Source organism: Lynx rufus, unplaced genomic scaffold, assembly GCF_022079265.1.
Source record: "Lynx rufus isolate CCGP_SWC_20201006 ecotype Redwood Valley unplaced genomic scaffold, mLynRuf1.p SCAF_4, whole genome shotgun sequence".
Taxonomy (NCBI): domain Eukaryota; kingdom Metazoa; phylum Chordata; class Mammalia; order Carnivora; family Felidae; genus Lynx; species Lynx rufus.
This window is the reverse complement of record NW_025814856.1, coordinates 95,216,325-95,239,304: the sequence shown is the minus strand read 5'-3', so window position 1 is coordinate 95,239,304 and position 22,980 is coordinate 95,216,325. Positions and strand designations below refer to the sequence as shown.

General features: G+C 36.1%; 1 protein-coding gene across 5 annotated transcripts in view; it reads right to left on the bottom strand.

The window, feature by feature from the left end:
- CDK14 (cyclin dependent kinase 14) overlaps nt 1-22,980 on the bottom strand; it is a 486,541-nt gene that overhangs the window by 132,588 nt on the left and 330,973 nt on the right. For all 5 annotated transcript variants that reach the window (XM_047096602.1, XM_047096603.1, XM_047096604.1 and 2 more), the window contains one exon: nt 13,479-13,599. In XM_047096602.1, coding sequence (XP_046952558.1) covers nt 13,479-13,599 — 121 coding nt within the window. The remainder of the gene's footprint in view (nt 1-13,478; nt 13,600-22,980) is intronic.

Genomic DNA, 22,980 nt, shown 5'->3' with positions numbered 1-22,980 from the left:
AAGTCTGAGGACCTGATCCAGTGTCTGGTACAAAATTGCTGTTCAAGGTAGGCCTGCCTGGCTCAGTCGGTAAACCATCTGACTCTTTATCTCAGGGTTGTGAGTTCAAGCACCAGGTTGGGTGTGGAGCTTCCTTAAAAGAAGAAAAGTGTCCAATAAAATCCTTAAATTGAATGAATGAATGAATGAATGAATGAATGAATTGCATAAGCTGTCTGAGAAGTGTACCTAAACTGCAGTAGAAACAAACTTGATTTAGAACTAATATTATTATATTAAATGCAACAACAACAAAAAAATCAGTTCAGCAAAATATCTAAACCAAATTTCACCGAAATATCTAAACCCTAACTTCATTTGTAAGGCACTCTGAAGGAATTCCAGCGATCTCCATGGAAACCTCTGGTTCAGTGGTACAATTTACTTGAATGCTAAAATCTAAAGCTGGAGGAACTTTATTTTTATTAAAAATTTTTTTAACATTTATTTATTTTTGAGACAGAGCATGAACAGGGGAGGGTCAGAGAGAGGGAGACACAGAATCTGAAGCAGGCTCCAGGCTCTTAGCTGTCAGCACAGAGCCCGACGCGGGGCTAGAACTCATGGACCGCCAGATCATGACCTGAGCTGAAGTCGGCTGCTCAACCGACTGAGCCACCCAGGCGCCCCATGCTGGAGGAACTTTAGATGATGCTTAAGACAATGTCTTGATTTTTACGTGTAAGGAAACTGTACTACATCTTTAAATGTCTTCATTTCAGTCCCAGAACCTGAAACTGTGACTGAATCCTGGGCCAATGATCCCTCCATGATGTCAGACTGCCTCCCCAGTTAGAACAACATTTCTACTTGGTTGGGCAGGTCAGATTAGAAAAAGAAGGAATAAAGATGGCAAACTGGTTCTTATTACTGGTGACACAAATGCTAACAAGAATAAAAATAAAACCCAAAATCAAAGCTTCAAAATTAAGGTGCAAGCAGAGAAAACAATTAAACTATCCTTAAAAACTAAAGTCTATCACCATTGTCCACATACTGTAAATAAGACTGTTGTCAACATTTAAAAATGTTTGAAAATTCAAATCAGACTCCCATAGATAATGAAGATCAGAGATAAAAATCTTAACAGCTATGGTTATATAGATAAATGGGAATATTTGGACTAGGAACATTGAGAAACTAGTCACAATTAATATGAAAATGGAAACAGGAAACACCCTTACTGAGGACTACTATAAGGAAAAAAAATGTAAGACTCAAATATTGCATTGGATAGCAAAAACATTTTATTTCTTATACTATGGAACAATACAGGAAGAGAGAAATCCCATTTGATTGGTCATTTAAAATGCTACCAGTGAAAGCACTTTTTGAAGGAATAACTGTAGACCAGGCAGGACAAGAGAAAACAAATTAATAAGCCTTGCACATCTTTAATTTATTTATATGACAGCTGATGCAGAACAAGAAAATTGTAAGATTTCTCCTTGCAATTGTATTAATCCTCCTGCAATAATGTGAAATGAGGAATCAGGAAAAAAATGTTCATAGGTATTCTCTTAAAGATCAAAGCAAATGACATATTCAAATCTTTTTAGAGAAACCACCATATCTGCATATCACGAAGAGAAATCATTGCGGAAACCTTCGTGTAAATTACTCTATTATTCCATGAGGAGAATTCTGAACTTCAATTTAGAGTGGTGAGCTGCTATAGTTAGTTCCAGTCATCACATGGCACAGTTGAACTTTGATGGGCCATGGGTAAGAATGTTGGAATAGGCACTACGAAGATATATTACTGGATGGATGATATCTGACAGTAAAATATTTGACAACAATCTGATATCTTAAGTAAAAGGAAGACCTGAAGGCAAAAACATCCATTTTTGGGTGAAGTCTGTGGGTTTTGTGGAATATTTTCAAAGATGTGCCCTGGAATGTGGCTGTGCAGATTAGACAATTGGTAGCACCAGTGGGTGCTGCTTGAGGTCAAGGACCAGGTCTTCTTCACTCTTGAAACTCTGGACATTCTGTAAGGTTTTGTTGAATGAATAAATGAATGAACAAAGAGACCCCATCCTGTGCAAGGGAGATCTCTGTGGGAAGGATGCTGCCCTAGGACCCCAGAGGCTTTTTTTGTTTTTGTTGTTTTTTCCCTGTGCCACCACCAACCACCTAATGTGGGCAACATAACCAAGGACCCTCAGATTTGGGGGAGAGGGCACAAGGAGTTAAAATGGCCATAAAATAACAACACAACAAAATTATGAATTGATTTTACTGAGTTGCTAAATCTCTGAAACAGTTTCTAAATTAAACATGTTAGGATTAAACGACAAATAGATGAAAATTTATAGAGTTAACATAATAAAGTTTTAAAATTTGTTGAGTTTATGTTAGGCTCTGAATATATACTGTTTTCAGAAGCAAACATGGTAAAAGCTAGTAATCAAGGAAAAAAAAAACACTGAATTATCAATGAGAAAGAATAGAAAAGCCTTGCCAAGCTCTACAGAAAATGCAATTATGCAAACATCCCATTCTTAGAATCTACTGTCTATGGAAATACAGAGAAACATAAAATGTCATAGCAAAGGATGAACAACTCACATGTGTATAAGAAAATAGGGAGCTACTCAGATTCTGGTTTTTGTTTTAAATGTTTTTATTATTTTAATTTTTGAGACAGAGACAGAGCATGAGCAGGGGAGGGGCAGAGAGACACAGAATCCGAAGCAGGCGCCAGGCTCTGAGCTGTCAGCACTGAGCCCAACATGGTGCTTGAACCCATGAACCACAAGATCATGCCCTGAGCAGAAGTCAGATGCTCAACCAACTGAGCCACCCAGGCGCCCCTCAGATTCTGTTTTTAGTAACATCATGCTTCAGCTATGGGCCTATCTGAAGGTACGTGCAGCAACCTCTCCAGCCCAAGACCTCACGCATCTCATGTTGGGGGGAAGGGACTATTCACCACCTCCCGGCCTCCTGTCTGTGTCTCCAGGCCCTGATGCACAGCCTGCCAGACCCCCAGTCCAGTCCTCTCCCTTCTATTCCTACTTTGGTTAGAGCCAGAAGGAATGAAGCAGGGGCACCTAGAGACTAGAGCAGGGAAGCGGATAGGAGAGGCACCTAGAAGTGTTCTGTATAGGCTGAGTTTTTAGCAGGGATGGAGGGCCCTTAAGACACCCGAGGGAAACCTGAAAAGAAGGGGAGGGAGTAGGAGAAGAGAACTTGAGATCTAGCTGCTCTCCTTTCGGCCTCAGAAGGGTGACAGAAATGGGGAGCAGAGGACAGGACTACCAGATGTATGGCCTCAGCCCTTCATGTCTTAATACTAAGTCTACCTCCCTGCCCCCCATCCCAGCATTGGGCCATGGTTGCTGGACCTGGGGCTTGTTGTTTTTCAGTATTATAAGCATGCCAACAACACCATAAAGCATTTGGAGTATGAAAAAAAAAAATGAAGTGCCTGTCACAGACTATGATTAAGTTTTGTTTATTTTTTAAATGGAATTTGGCAGGCTGTTTTTGGCCACTCATAGTTAAGTTTGACTTTAATTCTTTTCCAATTATTGTATTATTTCTTTCTATCCATGAATGACATCTTTTACCAATACGAATCTAAGGACACTACATTTGAAGACCAAAACTGAAGAAAAAAAATTACAAACATCAAGATTTCTCAATTATACAATATGGTATCTAAAATCAAGAAAGCCACTGGTACAATTAAATTGTATTAATTCATATGGCAATATACCAGTAAATTAAAGAACACTCCAGATAGTGTAGTATCCTGAGGAATTAATTCACAAATGTCATAACAGTATAGAAGTCTCTACTTCCATCCTTCAATGAACAGTATCAAGTAGACATTCAAATCCCTTTACTAACCACAGTCACACAATGATATTTATACAAGCTCCTAGTTTTCCTCCAATTAGATTTCCATTCAATCATGTCCTTCCTGTACACATAAGTTAACAGTCTACCCTTTCACCTTCATTGGATTAGAAACTTTATACTGAATGAAACATTTGTTGGAAGAGTTTCACTAATTGCTTTTGCTTGTTTTAATAGCGAGTTTATGTTGGATTCACACAGACCATTGATCCAAAGGACTGCTTTCTGCAGTCAATTATTTAAATTCATGTAAAATTTTCATCTTGTTAACAACTATCACTTCACGTTCTATTCCCTTTCATCACTAGCTCATCAAAAGCCGTAGAGATTTCTTTTTAAGTTTGTTTTCATAAATAAAGCTGTCATGATTCACTAACAGTTAGATGGTAAAGGTGACAAATTTCCACTGCCACACTAAGATACCGGCAGTCAAGAGGCTGCTGCCTGCACTATGCTGTTTGATTGGCTGCTACCCATTAGCACCTACAACTCAAATCTGTGTCCAAGCAAAATCACAAAATTCTACAGAGCAAGGACCTTAGGAGTCAACTGTCCATAGTTAAAGCCACAAATATTAAATTATCAACAACAGTAGAACATGTGGTAAAATGTGCGCAGACCTTCTTCACCAAAGTGACCGAAGTGTCAGTTAAGGAATACATTTTAAAGAAGGATAAAATAAATAGATGAGGAAGCACAAGTGGATGAGAAAAAACTTTTTTTTTAGAAGATGTGGATGAAGATGTGGCAAATCTAAGTTGACCATAGGCAGTTACTACTTCAAGTTATAGGCAGACTATTTACTCAGGACAACTCGGGACTTGGAGATACAGGTTCTAGAAAGTGTGAAATGAGTCTACAACTGGAAGTAGAGTGGAGAACTGGAAGTTTATGCAAAGAAATAGACCCACAGGTCTTCTCTGACCATCTGGGTGTTTATTCTCTGGAGAAATTAAATCCAGAAGGCCTCAAATTGAGAATAAAAGAGATTAGGGTGAGGTACAGAGCTGAAAAAAAGGGAAACTAAGTGAAAAACATGTATACTGGTCTCTGTAACCATCAGCTCCCCTCTCCTGTCTTGCCTTGAGGATGCCAGATGCCAGGAATCAGCATCTGAAGAAGAACAAAGGCTAGGATTTCAGACATTGACATTTGGGGATCTCCCAATGAAAAGTTTAGCTTTTTGACTCAACGATATGTAATAAACTGATCGGTCAGCTGGTGCCCCCTAGGTATACAGATTTGTAGTACCTCATTTATGAAAGTAAATGGACAGGCCAGGATTCCCTCCTCCCCCAATGCTGTATTTGAGGAGAGCTTCTAATAGAAACCAGAGAAAAAGGAAGTGGGTACTTACATATATGGTAACTGAAATTTTTCAGAAAAAACAAAAGGTTCAGAAGATAAAAAGTTGTAAAGCAAGGGGCACCTGAGTGACTCAGTCTGTTGAACATCTGACCTCAGCTCAGGTCATGATCTTGAAGTTTGTGAGTTCAAGCCCCAAATCAGGTTCACTGCTGTCAGCTTGTCAGTGAGGAGCCAGCTTTGGACCCACTGTCCCTCTCTCTGTGCCTCCCCACCGCCCACTGACTTGTGCTCTCCCAACAATAAATAAATATTTTTTAAAAGTTATAAAATAAAAAATATTTTTAAAAATTTTGGATTAAGCTAGGAGCTTCAATACCAAACTATGATAAATTTTCCAAAAAGTGAAGACCGAGAATATGGAAGGAAATAAATTTTAAAAAACTAAGAGATTTTCTAAAAACTAATATATGTATGTCTTTATATTGAAGAAATCTACCCAGCTCCAGTTGAAAAAAACAACCAAAGCACAATATCATGAAATTTCAGTATATCAGGAGTAGAGAGAAAAGTCTAATATTTTCTAGAGAAAAAGTATGAGGGGGCATACAAATGACTGCGAGAAAGAATAGAATCAGATTCTCAGTAACAATAGTAGAAGTGCTAAAGAAATTAAGCAATGCTTTCAAAATTCTGAGGGTGGAAAAAACTAATTATATATCCAGCCAAAGTTTAAAATTAATCATATGTGAGAGTGGAATAAAGACATTTTCAGAAAACTTAGAATTTGAAAATTGTATCTCTAATGCATTCTTTCTGAGTACTAAAGAAGGAAGACATGGAGTCCAGGAAATATGGGATCTGGAACCAGTAAAGGTCCAGAAGGAAAATGAATCTAACCCAGAACAGACCTTAATGAGGTGATTACTTACAGAGGTGTAAGGGAACCAATAAGACATAGTGAAACACTAAAAGGCTAGCAACAGCAGGAAGCCATTACCTGCATTAGAGCTAACAGCCATTATTCTCCATAGAATTAAGAAGGCCAAGTATTACTGGAAGCTATTAACAACTAGAATCATGGAAGAAGGGCATACCCACAGAAGTTATAGTCAGTCATTTCCAGAAATATGGACTAAAGAAAAGAATTAAGGAAGAATATTCAGTCTACTTCTCCCTGTCCATTACCTGAACCAAGCTGGAAACCAGTAGCCAAGGCAGCTTGGAGGATAAGTTAGGGGTTAGCTGTCCAGGACATAGGGCCTGGCACAAATGGACAGAGCACAGATTTGGAGAGAAACAAATGACTATCTTGGGACCTATAATAATAGTAGAGGATCATATGGAAGTCACAACGTGACAGATATTCAGCTCTGCTAAAGCAAGGAATCAGAGAGCTGAGAGGAATGTTTTAATGAAGCTGAGGGAGGGAGGTGTCAAGAAAATTAAATGGGATTAATAGATTTGATGATGTGATTGAGCATTTTGAAAATTTTTTTCATATGTAATTGACAAATATTTTACACCTATAAATAATGAATAATAATAACAAAGACAACTAAGTTTGTAGAAATCACAGACAATTATAAAGTCCAAGAAAAACAAAAGGTTACACAAGAAGAATACATCATCATGAATACTACTTGACTTACCATGAATAATATTTACATATTAATATGTCAAAATATGATACAGATTCTTTATTGGGAGCATAACGTGAAGCTGGAGAGGGGTAATGGTGATGAAAGAAAATTAAATCCTCATCTACCATAACACCTACTTAGTAGTTAATATCTAAAATAATAAATCAATAAATAGCAATATAAATATAAAACTGAAATATTTTAAAGACCTATGGAGGTAGATATGAAAAGAGTTGAAAGCACTTGCCTCTGGGAAATAAGAGGGTTAAGTATGGGTAAGGCAGAAGATTACTGTTTTTGCTGTTATTACTGTTGTGGTCCTTATTAGTTATACCTGAAATAGTTTTTTGATTTGGAAACTGAAGGATAGTTAAGGGATTTAGTCAACAAAAATCACATGTAAGGAGTGGCAGAGACAGAACCTAATTTAGGCTTTTAATGTGTTTTCTACTACAACTTTGCCTCTCCTTAACACAGCAAACCACTGCTAGTTACATGATTACAGAAATGATTTCTGATTTCTACATGAATAAAAACACAAATCAAAACATAAAAGGTGCTAGTGTATAGCCAATTTTCTCTAAATTTGGAGGACTTAATTTATATATTTCCAAATTAAACACACACACACACACACACACACACACACACACGAAAGTAAGATGAGAACATCATAGGTCAAAATTTCTTTCTAATTCTCTAGACACAGACAGTATGTTAATCTCCCTAAAACCAAATATAGAATCCTCCATTTCTCCAATATATCCTGTAGCCGTTGAATGCTATACTTCAATAGAAATGCAATATATTTGGGTTAGCTGATTAACATACTAAGAGCTGACAAGGAAACTATTCTCAGCATTTGTGGAGTCTTACATTTCCTAAAGAATTTCACATTCAATCACCTCTTGCAATTCTCAAAAACTAATGAGGCAGTTGAATATATGCAGGGCTTTCTTAATATTGTGAAATGTAGTCATTGTGATTGGCTATTCAAAACTCATCCAAAAATCAGTTTGTAGGTAGCCGTTTACTGTGCCAACTTTGATAGAAACAGATAAATTTTAATTTGTTTTAAAAATATTTAGTAGTGAAGACTACATATAATGCCTCATTTTATATGTTAGTATTTAGCTAAATTATCACTAATAAATGACCAAACATACCCATTAAAAACACACATACACTGTTTCTCTCACAAACACACATTGATGAACAATATGGGATGTAAAAATCATAACCATGCTAAGCTTTTGATAGAAAAAAATAGAACGGACTCCTTCTGCACTCCAAAATCATAGCTAAATTCAACACTTTGGTAACCACTCTATAATGCCATAATAATCTAAGAGAATTGTACTTTTGGAGATGATTCATTATTAAGCAATGTAATAGAAGTTTTCTGCTAGGCATCTTGAGTTTGTAGCCAGTAGTCCTTGGGTCTGAATTAAGCACTCAAATGCATTAAGGCTCTTCTGACAACTAGTATTTGGCCAATTATTGCTCTAGTGCTTTATGAGAAAGATGGCCAGATGTCCCAGTTAAATCTCTGTTTTATACCCACTGCCCTAGCAGAATAACTATTAACTTTCAAAGATATCCTGGTAAGGATGATATTCTACATGGTCTTTCTAATTTTAGGGGACTTCAGTAGTAGAAATGGGCTCAGAAACCATGGCTGTCCCATAAGTTCAGCTTTCAACCACCCAGATTCCTGATGATACCCTGTTCTTTTGTTATGTTCTATTGCATTGTCAGAGGCTATGCCAACGAGTCACTTGGATCATGTATTATTTCAACAGTTCTCAAGAGCTCTTAAAGAGTTGTTACTTTTGACAGTGATTAATTTGAATCCTCCTTGGTCTTATGAACTGATTAATAAGAAAGTGTGTAAATAATGTTGACAGATAGATGACTTTATGTAACTCCTGAAGTGCAATTCTCATTCTTACTACCATTCTTTTCGAAATGGAGTCATTCATTTTAGCAGAAGTGGTAAATGAGTAATGGTTAAGAGTTGGGAAAATACATGCCAGCACAGATATTGGTCTCATGAAAATGTATTCAATCCAATGAATCACGTTGTAAGTTTATTTCAAAGAAATTCCTCCTTGAATAAAACGGCATAACACAGAACACTGACATGAGGGGAGAAAGGCAGTCCACAAGCCTGCTGAGTGTGAGTGAAAGCCACCTACTTTATTTGAAGCATGTAAAGGATCCAAAATGACTCAGAGCATAATCTAAATTATAAAAATGGAATTGAATGTATTGAGTTTTAAAATCACTTTACTAGTGAAATAAAAACCAATTTCTTATAAATCACCTTAAGAGATAATGCAATATGTTGTAAAAAGAAAAGGCTTTGCAGTGAGTTAGCCCTAAGTTTGCATATTGTCTCTAGTTACTAATTAAAAGACCTCTACTATCTTATTTAGTCCGTCTGTGTTTTGTTGCCTTCTACTGTGTCATGCTGTAGTAGATTAGTAATCAAAATGCATAAGAGAAACTTAGAAAACAGTTTGTGTCCAATAAAAGTATTTATTATTTGTACTATTATTATTACTATTAAGACTCAATTATTATTACTACTATCACTCAGTTACTCAAGGCAGGACCTCATATAGAACAAATTTATTTTCAGGGTGGGGGTGATAGTAGAATTCATTTATGATTCTCTCTCATAAAACACTGGTAAACAAACCTGAGTCCCAGGAAATCTTGTTTTATAACATAAATTTCCTTGGTTCAAGAGTGATCGTTAAGAACGACAGAACTCTGCATGTTGCCAATATGTATGGTGATTAGACTTATTTAATAAAAAGCAAAGCTAAATGGCCTTATAATATTCAATAAATAGGCAATTTCTTTTCAGATATATGCAAAATCAATTTGGAAGCAGACATTTTTCTATATATCAAGACTGGTATGGGAGTTTTTTCCTAACCACCCAGCTGCTACAATGTTAAATAAATTAATTTTAATCTTAAATCAGAGACGTAATAGAGAAAAGGGTGATTTAATATGCAATCTCATTACATTTGACAGGCTTATTTATAAATGATTTGCCCCACATTTTGACAAGCATAGTTAATATGTTAATTAGCTTTTAAAAAGATGATGACGGGAAGAGAATGGCAGGCTCTCCTTCACACATCATGTTGGGGAGGGCTGTCACTGATTCCACAAGGTAGGGCCACTACATATTGTGGCCCCAGAAGCACTGTCATGTGGCTGAGATACTATTACTTCTTAGCTACATTAGTCACCTTCTGTTAAAAATTAATCCCTTGTAAGTAATCCCAAGTGACCTTCCACTTTAGAAAACAAAGGCCGCTCTAAACATATTTTATGAGATTCTCTAAAGAAACAGAAAGCTTATGCAGAGCAATGACCTCCACGGCTAGAGCAGAACTCCCTGACAGGGGAGGAACTACGCAGATAAGCTGCTTTTCACATCTGCACTTCTCATAATGTGGTTCTCAGTACTCTGTAAGCCTTTTGGTTTAGAAGCTTAAAGATGAATTCCTATGCCTTGACTTTCAAAGAGTGACAAAATCCAAGAATTAAGAGAAGTTATACACGAGACAACGTCCAATTTGATTCCTCTGCCTAAATCCTCTTTCATGGAGGGAGACAAAGGTATCAAAACCTGTGTCTCCTGCTGTGTTCTGGAATCGCACAGTATGTTTATACCTTGCCACGGTGCTGGAGACCGAGTGCAGTAAATCATAACACGGTGAGCTCTGATTTTCCGTCACTTGCTGCCAATGTTAATGCGTATGTGTCTTCATTAATATTTTTACTGCCTGCGGCTATTTAAACAGAAAACTGGAAAATGTAACACTGTGTAGGGATCGTTAGTTTTTAGTTACTACCCCACTGCCCCAGGATGGTAAATGAACTGTAAAAATCGCCTGAACCCACTACCACCTGCCTCCCCGCTATTGTTCATGCATTCATATTTGCACTTCTCCTTGGTGCAGCTGAGCCATGACTCAATTACAGTCCCATTTCCAGTTCTGTGAATACCCGGCATCGATGTCATTGATTATGCAAAAATCAGTGCCCTGTGAACTTCTCTCTAACTGGAAAAATATATACACTTTATTGGACTTAGAGGATAATAACAAAATGGCTTTTAGAAAATGGCTTGGAATGAAATCAGAGTGAGAATGACAGGCATAGCATAGACATAACTCAGATTTTAGGGCTTGAAAATGAAAAGCCATTAAGCATGAGAACTGCTCAAATACAACACATTTACTATTTGGTTTTGGCAATGAATAATCTTGGCATGTAGACAAAAGGGCATTTGGGGTCTTCTACTTTGTATCAGTTTTCCTCCCTTCCACTTAAATAACAGTCTTCCTCTTATGCTTCATTATGTCTCTGTGTAAAGCAAATTAATAGAAAGTACCCAAGCCTTCTTCAAGAGGATGAACACATGCACACACAGACAGATGTCAAAGAAAAAAAAGGTGGGTGCCCCAGGTTGGGGCACAGGCTGAAAATCAAATACTACATACCAGAAACAGAAATATCAGCAAGTCATAATCCATGTGGTTCTTTGTACGTTAAAGAGCACTTTTAAAGGTTTGGAAAAAATTAGCCACTAGTGTATAAAAAACAGCTTCTTCCGATTATGAGGGTAGAGTCTTAACTGAACTGCCAAGCACTAAGACAAGACTGGCCCCAAGCCACAAATATTTCCAAACTATGTTCTATTAGTAGAGTCCTTAACTGACCTCACTGAAAGACAACCTAGAATTTTCATACTTGAAAAAGAGAAAAATAGTCCGTAACTTGAGAATATTAATTAATGCTTATTTATATATCCAACTCCCAACGGTGAGGCAAGAAGGAGGAAGGGAATGAGAAAGTTAGTAACTGATATCCTGATGTAGTAACTGACCTTTATTTCCAACCTTTTCCTCCATTACCACTAATGATCAAAATATGTATTTTGCCCAAGCCCCAGACTAGCCTTGGGGGAAAACAGTAATTGTGTAAACAAACAAACAAAGAAAACTGTGATGAAAAAATGAATTAGCTTAGCTCCTTAATAATAGATGGTCACCTTTGTTCTCTGGGTTTTGGAATATGCATTACGATGGTATTAGATTTATTATAAGGCATCACAAAATTTATGACAATAGATTTTAGGCTGTTTGATGATCCAGATTCTTTTATAGCTCTATTGAAAGCTACAGATCTACACCCCATAAAAATAAATATATTCATGTGTACGCAAAATGTTGCATATATTTTCAGTGGTTTCACAGATCCTGAAATCCTATTCTTGGGCAGGGGGGTGGTGGTTGCTGGAACCTAAATTAAGAAAATCTACATTGTGCCCTACATCACAAGGAACTTGATTGTTTTCTCACTGTAAAATGTTTGGATCAAAAACTTCAGGACAGAAGCCAGGCCCCTCATTACAGCCTAATTTACTGAAAGCCAAGATTACTGAGGGAAGAACAATGAAGTAAGTACATGGCAGGAAGATAAATAACACATGGGGAAGTTTTATCGAGGTCATAAACATTATAAGGACATGTAGCTGAATTCTGCATATGGGGGCATAATCATTCATGGAAGATGATTCCTAGGATAAAATAGCACAAGTGTTATGTGAGTTGTTTTACTTTGAACACAATTTTGAGTCTAGAAAAGAGATTTTTCTACTAATAGAGGACATTTTCAAGTCACTAAGAAGCCTTTCCTGAGTACTAAAAATAAGATTATTCCCAGGGTGCCTGGATGGCTCAGTTGGTTAAGCATCCAATTCTTGGTTTCAGCTCAGGTCATGATCTCACAGTTCATGGGATCAAGCCCTGCGCTCTCAAGCACAGAACCTGTTTGGGATTCTCCCCCCCGCCCCGTCCCCCCTCTATCTGCCCCTCCCCTGCTCATGCTCTCTCTCAAAATAAATAAATAAACTTAAAAAAAAAGAATATTCTCTTATTTGATTATTTGATTTAGATCACACTGGATTGGGAGCTCATTATACTTTATAATTAATCATAATTATCCATTAAAACTTATTAATCTTTGGGCTTTCTAAACAGGTTTTTAAGTTTTGCTAAACCATTGTGTGAAACCGAGACTCTGTTGAAATTAAACTTATTGTGATATTTTCAAAAAGTAATTGTTTTATATCATTTGGGTTATTTGTACCCAGCTTTCTAGAGTGTACTGCACCAAATTTAGTGCCTACACCAAAATTTTCGGACCAGTTAATTTGAGCTTTGTTGTTGAACTTAAACATGTTTCCTACTACTTCCAACCTATACTACTGTTTAGAGATATATACCTCCTTGTTATAAAACAGAGCTGCAAATTGAGACCCTTAGAGAGAAAAACCATTGTACTGACAGAAAAATACTTCTGCCCCTTGTCCCTCAAGAACCATTACCAGACACCATCTGCAAGGGAACCTTTGATTAAGGAATATTCTCAATCATGCTTTAAAAAAAAAAAAATCCAGCAATACTGCCACACACAGGCAAACACTGCTGCACCATTAATCTTCATTCAAACTATTAGAATGTTTGTCTGGGCATGACCCAGACCAGGCATTACAGATAGATTAGCTAGAGTAAATCTTCCATTTCTCACCACATGTCAAGGCAGGTGGAATATTCTGTTGAGCCCAGGAGGACATCTGGAGGTCTGTACCACAAGGTAACGACTTCATTGGAGTATGTGTGGCTAGGGACAGATTTTGCTCTTGCAAGACCTGTGGAATACAGGAAACATAAAGAAGTTGATAGGCATTAATAGAACAAGGGAATTTAAATTTGAATGTTCACAGTTTTAAAAGGTCAAACATGACACTGTAATACAGAATCACAAATGCCAGGTCAAGGTTACTAGAAAGGCTGGGGAAGGTATATTGTGTTCTACCTGTTTCAAATAATGCTAATAACTGATAGATCAATTGTTTTCCTACTGAAGCATCATAAATCTGATAAGTCCTAGAAGAGTAAACAAATAATTCATAAATGATTAGATATTACACAGAAGCTTAGAAATCTCTTTGACTTTCCAAAGAATGTTCTATAGAATTCTAGTTCTGAGAGTTATAAGTAAGTGCTACAGAAAAAGATTCCAAGGTCAAATCATTTTGGGAAAAGATGGTTTAACAAGTTGAAAGTTAAAACAGGTCTTCATACTGTACTACTTCTCAGTGTTCTTAATTATTCTAATGTGTATTGTGAATCTGAAAGAAGAGAATATGATGCTTTTCTCAAAGGGTTTTTCCAAAGCTTCTTTTTCTTTCAGTGTTCTGTTAAATGCTCTGTGGGAAACATTTATTTAGGAAGATCATTTGAAAACCACCTAAATAAATAATTATAAAGGAATACTTAAATATGAAACAATGGGATGACGAGGTCTAGTATAATAAATAAAAATGTTTCCTAAGAATTTAAAAATGGAGAAAATGGTCATAGTAATATGTCGTGCTAGATTATGTGCAGTTTGACCTCATAACCATAAAGACTTTAGCATTAAAAAAAAAGAATGGCAGAAAATATTTGAATGTCTTCAGTGGCTAGCTCTGGAAAATGGGATCATTCAGTTTTGTTCTTCACTTAATACACTCTTCTCAATTTTTTCCCCAAGTTTCCTACAATAAATATATAATTTCTTTTAAAAATCACAAAATCTATAAATGTTCTTTTTAAAAGAAAAAAAATTCAGCTTTCTATCTGGGTATGTTCATTAATGACAAGTGAAAAGTATTATTTATCACTGTGAGGCTCAAAGCACATGTACCATTTTTACAATAAATGTACCATAACATTTATTTTAATGTTCTGACAATTTAAATTTTTAAGTAGTACTTAGGGACACAATTTTTTTCCTGTTTATTAAATACTTGATAGTCCCTTAACTGTATTATATGAAAATGTTAAAATTAAGAGGACAACTGATGAGAAATTTCTAATTAATTCAACTATGGTTAGAGTAACTCAATTTTTTCTCTAACATAGGTTTTATAATAAAACAATAGTATATTATAAATTGTTTCAAGTTTATAAGTATTCCATATCAACATGTACAAACTAACACACACATACTTATATATGTTCTCCAACTATTCTATACATGAGTGGAACAACTATTTTTAATAACAGATTTCCATAATAACCTCTACTTCTTTTCTCTGCACAGTTTGATCCTATCTCAATTCAGGTAAAACTGAACAATAGATAGGACAATCAGAATGGTAAAGTGTTTCCAAAATTTAATAATCCCATCAGAAGATTTAATTCCTCAAATTAGCATGTTTCTATACACAGACCAAAGAAGTACAAGTCCTGAAATAGGTTCTGACTCGTTCCATATGCTCTTGTCAAGTGAAATGGGATGCCAAAAACATTCAGGCTGGATTCCCTTGGTTTTTCTGAGGCCCTGTTGACAGAAAGCTAGGCTAGAGGGATAGGAGAATGAAAAAAATCTGAGATTTTCTTTGACAGCTCAAAAGACCAGGCTGGTTATAGAAAATTGTGGTATTTCCCATTTCAAAGAGAGAATAAAAACCTCAAAATAAGCTAGAAATAGTATAAATCTAAATAATTATGCGATTTTAGGTCCATTATGTTCACTCCGAATGTAAGTTTGTAAAACTGGTTAAATACATCTGAAAAATATAAAAAGAAAAAAATTCTTTGTTTCCATTATTGTCCTCCTTCCCATATGTTTATTAGGTCAAGGACTATGCAAACACCATTCATATGGGTCATACAACTTCTCAAATCAAGAGTGAAAATGAATTTGCAGTATCTAGCTTTTTAATGTATTAAGATAGTTTCTTAAAATGGTTTGCATGTTAATGTGTCATATTGAAGAATGTTACTATATTTTTAAGAAACACTCTTCTGTATCGCTTGAGAAAAACTTTTCTATCCTCTTACTTTGATACAGTCAATTAACACATTTTCTTGTGGAAATGGTCCTGTATGTTGATAAACAAAAGGCTTTAACCCTGAAAATATGTCTGTTCAGTTAAAAAGATTAGTAAATCCCGAAGTTTTTCAGGGAGGGAGCAAATTATTAAAACAATGAATCAAAAAAAAAAAAGTATACCTTGAAGTAGGAATATATAACTACATTGTTAATCCATATTTTTGGTAAAGATATTGCTATGTATTTACAGTCATGCATCAAAACACGCTTACTCATGCAGAATTTATTAAACCGCATCCTCTAGTTGAAGGAAAACTGTAGGACAGGATTAATTAGCACAGCATGTGTGAAAGCTTTCTTTCTCTGTTCCTTGTCAGTTGCTATGGTTACACTACAGGAAGAGAGCTACACTACCTTTAAAAAAGGATGAAGTTCATGGGTTATTATCAAAACTTCTTATATTAATGTTTAGTTTGAATTAAAGAGTCAAAAAGCAAAGTGAAATGCTAAACAGATGGGTACAGGTTATTTGCACACTGCCACTTTGACGGAGCATGTGCATAAGAAAGGGGACATCTAAAATGGCTTACATAACAATTCATCATATCCCACTTTAAGAGGTTACCATTTCTAACTAAAGAAAAACCCTAGGACAGAGCAAAAAAAAAAAAAAATCCTGATATTTAAGTCCTATTGCCAATTATCCAAAGTTGGGCAACCTTGATACTACCTAGCACAGAAGCATCTGAGATTTCCAGAAGAGTGAAGCTTTACAGTTAATGTCTTACCCAATGAAAGAATTCCACTACATATCTCTATGGTTATCCAACATCTGCTGCCACCTTGAACCTGGTTCTCTCCTCTGGGACGGACACAGAATAAATCATGTGACAATGCTTCCAACATTTGTGCCGAACAGACCAGTTGTTCAGCATCAATCAATAGACACTCATCAGGCCTTATCTGCAGTGGACACTGTTGGCCACCCCTCTTTTAAATTTACTCATTTGACTTTTTGGATAGAGAAAAGTTAACAGGAGTGTCTTGGTCTCCATCTAGGATCTTTCCCTACATGCCCTTAACTGCTGGTTTTGGCTAGGGTTATAGAGTCAAACCAGTCCTTTCTCAAGTGTATGGAGGTAACTGTGGCTAGTGCCATGTTTTAACATCATCCAGAGGCGATTTCTCACAAGATTTTACCTCCAGCTCACATTTGTCCACAGGTTTAGGTCTGGGGCTATGTAATTCCTTACTAGGCATAGGTATAAAGATATTGTACAGGCACTCAACATGACCCAACTACACGTCCCTACAGTCATGTGCAGGGAATATGCCATGAGTCCAAGAATAAATGCATTTCACTGCTTCAGGTTCCAAAAATGATTAAAAAAATTCTTTTAGCTGTACACAGATATACATTAGATTTCATGTTCCATGTACAAATTCCAGTGAGTCCCTTGTGCAGACAGTTTAATTGGGCAGGGATTGAGTAACCTCTAATTCTATGAATAAAATTGCTAAACCTACCATAGGGGTACAAGGATGGTAATTCCCATGTCTCTGCTCAACTCTTTGACCAAGGAATTGAGAAATAACTGGCAACAATGACTTGTTTCTTTCTAATTATTTAGAATGGCAAAAGCTAGATGGACTTGCAAAAACCAACTGAAACACGATATAAAAGCATAGCTTCCACCATTTCCCAGAGGACATGCCACTGTTCTGTGCTTGTCAGTAGTTTTGTTTTTATATCAGAGTAACTCCTATACCCCTCCCTCAACATATCTCATTTCCCAAACAAAATAATCAGAAAGAGTGTCTTGCTCTTAATCACAAAATCAGTATTTCTAGGACAGCAGCACTTTTCTTCACAATTTGATTCCAAACAGACATAAAATCCTTGGGTACTATTTTACCATCTGGCAGTTAGTCTGGAAAGGGAAAGACTTCTCTATTCCATGTGCCAGTCCATAGAGTAAGGGCAGAGAAAGGCTTTTATGTATTTTTTTCCATTCCACAGTCCTGGGAACTGGTCAGAGACTTCTTTTCTCATATAAATTTTTAATGGAGTCCCCTCCCTCCTAGAGGATTTATATTAATACCTTATGATGTGCTAAAGCAGTTTGAAAGTTCTTTACTGCTGCTCTTAGAATGTACCAATAAACAACCATCATACAAAACAAAACAAAAAGTATTTTCTTCTGGTGTTCTCCAGAGTTCTGGCTTTAACCTCTTCCCTCTGCACCTGGTAAGTTTTCCTGGGTGATCTGAGTTATTCTCATGGCTTCAGTTACTGTCTATATGCTAATGACCCCAAATAAATATCTCTAGCATCAATATTCCCCTAAAATTTTATATTTTTATATTAAAAAGCCCACTTAGATCTTACGTAGGTATCACAAATATTTTTCCTGTCTCCAATTCTCCCACCAATGTTATCTCCTCCAATGTTCTAGAATTTACCACCAAACATCACCATCCATTATTCAACAAAGCCAGAAGGCTTGTTTCATTGTAGGCTCCTTCCATTTACAAAATTACAGAACTCAATGGATTTTACTTTATAATTTCCCTTTTCTTCTTCCTTCTTCTTAGGTCCCCCTCATCTTTTGCTGGATTGTTACACTAACCGAAAGTCTGTCCATGGCAAACAATTATCAATTTCAAAATACTTTCTAAACAATAAAAAAAATCTACATTTGTTGAAATTAATTAATAGAAAGTTATAATTTGTTTGGAACACTCTTCAGTGTGAAACTTAATAAAAGATTTCAATGTCCAATCTTTCCCCATAAGCACTATGAAAGTTGGACATTCTCCAATCCCCTTGCCCATTTTTGCCATCATAGGAAGCACGAAATGTGGGTATTTGAGGTTATTTTCATACATTTAATATCACCTGGTATTACTTAAAGTGGAAAAAAAGTTTTAGGATACAATTATAATATCCATTTCTTTCCTTTGATGAAACATCTTTGTTTTCTTTTTTGTCCAGATTTCTATTTTAACAGAAGCTAGTCTTTGCAGGATTCCAAAAATCCGTTAAGAATGTTTTGATTGGCATTTGTTAGAGTTTTTCAACTGAATAGGAGTAATCTTTGAAAATAAATTCTAATAAAATCAAGTCCAGAAGCCATTTTAACATGTTAATGCAATATTTTATTTTACTCTGATTTTATTTAATTATCTTTGATTTTTTTAAAGCTAATAAATTATGCCTAATTACTACCTATCCTAAAGGGCATAGATTTTTTATCTTTCCTTTTATTTTTTTATTTTTATTTAAATTTAAGTTAGTTAACATATAATGTAGCCTTGGTTTCAGGAGTAGAACCCAGTGATTCATCTCTTACATATGACATCTAGTGCTAATCCCTAAGAGTGCCCTCTTTGATGCCCATCACCCATTTAACCCATCTCCCTACCCATCTCCCCTCCAGCAACCTCAGTTTATTCTCTGTATTTAAGAGTCTCTTATGGTTTGTTTTCCTCTCTGTTTTTATCTCATTTTTCCTTTGCTTTCCCTAAGTTCATCTGTTGTGTTTCTTAAATTCCACATATGAGTGAAATTGTATGTCTTTCTCTGACTGATTTCGCTTAGCATAATACACTAGTTCCACCCACATTGTTGAAAATAGCAAGATTTCACTCTTTTGATCACCCAGTAGTATTCCATTGCATATATATACCACATCTTCTTTATCCATTCATCAGTCGATGGACATTTGAGCTCTTTCCATAATTTGGCTATTGTTGATAGTGCTACCATAAACACTGGGGTGTATGTGCCCCTTCAAAATAGCATTTTTGTATCCTTTGGGTAAATACCTACTAAGGCAATTGCTGGGTCATAGGGTAGTTTTATTTTTAATTTTTTGAAGAACCTCCATACCGTTTTCCAGAGTGGCTATATCAGTTTTCATTCCCATCAACAGTGCAAAAGGGTTCGCCTTTCTCTGCATCCTCGACAACATCTGTTGTTGCCAAAGTTGTTAATTTTAGCCATTCTGACAGGCGTGAGGTGGTATCTCATGGTGGTTTTTATTTGTATTTCCCTGATGATGAGTGATGTTGACCATCTTTTCATACGTCTGTTAGCCATCTGGATGTCTTCTTTGAAAAAGTGTCTATTTAGGGGCGCCTGGGTGGCTCAGTTGGTTAAGCGTCCAACTTCGGCTCAGGTCATGATCTCACAGTGTGAGTTCGAGCCCCCCATGGGGCTCTGTACTGTCAGATCAGAGCCCGGAGACTGCTTCAGATTCTGTGTCTCCCTCTCTCTCTGCCCCTCCCCTGCTCGTACTCTGTCTCTCTCTGTCTCTCAATAATAAATAAATGTTAAAAAAAAAAAAAGAAGAAAAAAAAAGTGTCTATGTCTTTAGCCCATTTCTTCATTGAATTTGGTAAGTTCTTTACAGATTTCGGGTACTAATCTTTTATCAGATATGTCATTTGCAAATACCTGTTCTCATTTAGTTTTGTTGTTTCCTTCACTGTGCAGAAGCTTTTTATCTTGATGAGGTCCCAATAGTTCATTTTTGCTTTTGTTTTTCTTGCCTCCAGAGACATGTCTAGTAAGAAGTTTCTGTGACTGAGGTCACAGGTTGCTGCCTGTTTTCTCCTGTAGAATTTTGGTGGTTTCCTATCTCACATTTGGCTCTTTCATCCATTTTGAATTTGTTTTTATGTATGGTGTAAGAAAGTGATCCAGGTTCATTCTTCTGCATGTCGCTGTCCAGTTTTCCCAGCACCATTTGCTACAGAAACTGTCATTTTTTCCATTGGTTACTCTTTACTGTTTGTTGAAGATTAGTTGGCCATATACTTGTGGATCCATTTCTGGGTTCTCTATTCTATTCCATTGATTTATGTATCTGTTTTTGTGCTAGTACCATACTGTCTTAATGATTACAGCTTTGTAATAATAGCTTGAAGTCTGGAATTATGATGCCTCCAGTTTTGGTTTCCTTTTCAATAATACTTCAGCTATTTGGGGTCTTTTCTGGTTCCAAACAAATTTTAGGATTGTTTGTTCTACCTCTGTGAAGAATGCTGGTGTTATTTTGATAGGGATCACATGGAATGTGTAGATTGCTTTGGGTAGTATCTATATGCTGAAAACTATAGAAAGCCTATGAACGGACTTGAAGTAGACACAAATAAATGGAAAAACATTCCATGCTCATGGATTGGAAGAACAAATGTTGTTAAAATGGAGATACTATCCAAAGCTACCTTTCATTTTAAATAACAGAAATGATCATAACATTTTAATACAGACATTCTAAACAAGAAAAATTATTCAAATAATTAAATTTCATATATAGGAGAATTTTGTTTTCTATTTTATATAGAAGATAAAAACAATATACTTCTCTGGGCAATTCTGCTTTATATGAAACCAATAGATGTGATGATGGTAAGACCAATTAGTCAGAATCCTTTGGCTGACTACCATATGAGAAATATGCTATTGTTGTCTGAGCATTAGCCTGCATACTGGAAGACTTGCAAAATGAAAAAACGAAGTGCCTTATAGTGGTCCTGACACTAACTAATTAGTTGTGTCTCACTGATTAAGTGACTTAAGCTTTCTTGCTATGTTATGTGTAAAATAAGGGGGCTGAGATCAGATTTCTCAAGCACCGGTGAGTCGGCCACCTGCCTTTGTAAATAAATTTTGCCAGAACACAGGTATACCCATTCATTCAATGTTATCTGTTGCTGTTTTTGTGCTCAACACCATAGCTGAGTATTTGGCAGAGATTATGACCCATAGGCTATATTTGGTATCTGGTATTTTAAGAAAGTTTGTTGACCCATGGGTGAGAGCAAAGCAACTTTGAGTCCATTCAAGTACTAAAACTCGGTGATCCTAAGGAAATATTACTAAAAACCTTGTTCATTAAATGTATGAAGATCATATAAGTTCAAGTTCTTAAAAAGGCTTTCAAGTAAATAATTCCACCTCAGTGATCCTCTTCCATCACATCTGCATTAACAGAGAATGCAAAGTCGTTTTCCGTACAGTGGATCATCACCCTCACAGCTCAGTGCCTTACATTCCATGTTCTAGTTTCTGCTTCTCTTAGTGAGACTCATAGTTATTCCAATGCTAGATGACAACACAATATAGAAAATGAATTTCATAATCAGACTAATTTGACAATTTACATGAATTTCTGTATCCATGCTGATTTTCTTTCCCAATAAATTAGAGGAAAAACTAAGTTCATCATAAGAATATCAGTTTTAAATCAAGACATAGTACTCAGAATTTTTAGGCCATGTGGTTATAAATATGTATTAATATATACCCCAAATATTATATGAGTATGCAGTGGTATGTGTTAAAGAAAGATTGTTAAATAATCACAACTATAACGAGGTCAAATTAGGTAAAAATAATTATGATTTTATGCCAGACGTATCCTTTGTGCTTAAACGGAAAGAAGGCAATATATAAAGATGACATTATCATACATATATAGCATTTGAAATGACAACATAAGCTCTCATTAATTTTTAGCTTTTATTTATTTATTTTTTTTAATATTTTTTTTCAACGTTTATTTTTATTTTTGGGACAGAGAGAGACAGAGCATGAACGGGGGAGGGGCAGAGAGAGAGGGAGACACAGAATCGGAAACAGGCTCCAGGCTCCGAGCCATCAGCCCAGAGCCTGACGCGGGGCTCGAACTCACGGACCGCGAGATCGTGACCTGGCTGAAGTCGGACGCTTAACCGACTGCGCCACCCAGGCGCCCCAATTTTTAGCTTTTAAAGGGAATAAGATTTAGAGTGAGTGTTCCTCTGGAAGGCCTATGAGAAAATCATTCCCATTTCTTTCCTAAAACACCTAAAATTTTTTTAAAAGTCAGGGGTGGGGTAATACAGTATTTTTACCTGATTTTACTAAGGATAATACTAAAATATGAAAAAAAATCAGTGATCAATGAATATGCTGGTGCTTATAATATAGAGGCAAACCTGATGAGAATTTAATGAGAAGTTACAATCTGTTAGGTTTTTAGATATACGATCTCATTTACGCATTGCAACAACTTAGAAGGAAGCATGATTATTAATATCCTAATTTAACAGAAAGGAAACTAATTTACCCCAGGTCACACAGTAATAAGTGGCCATGCTAGGATGTGAATACAGGCAGTGCCACTGCATCCTCAGGAAGACTGGGGACCTGGGAACA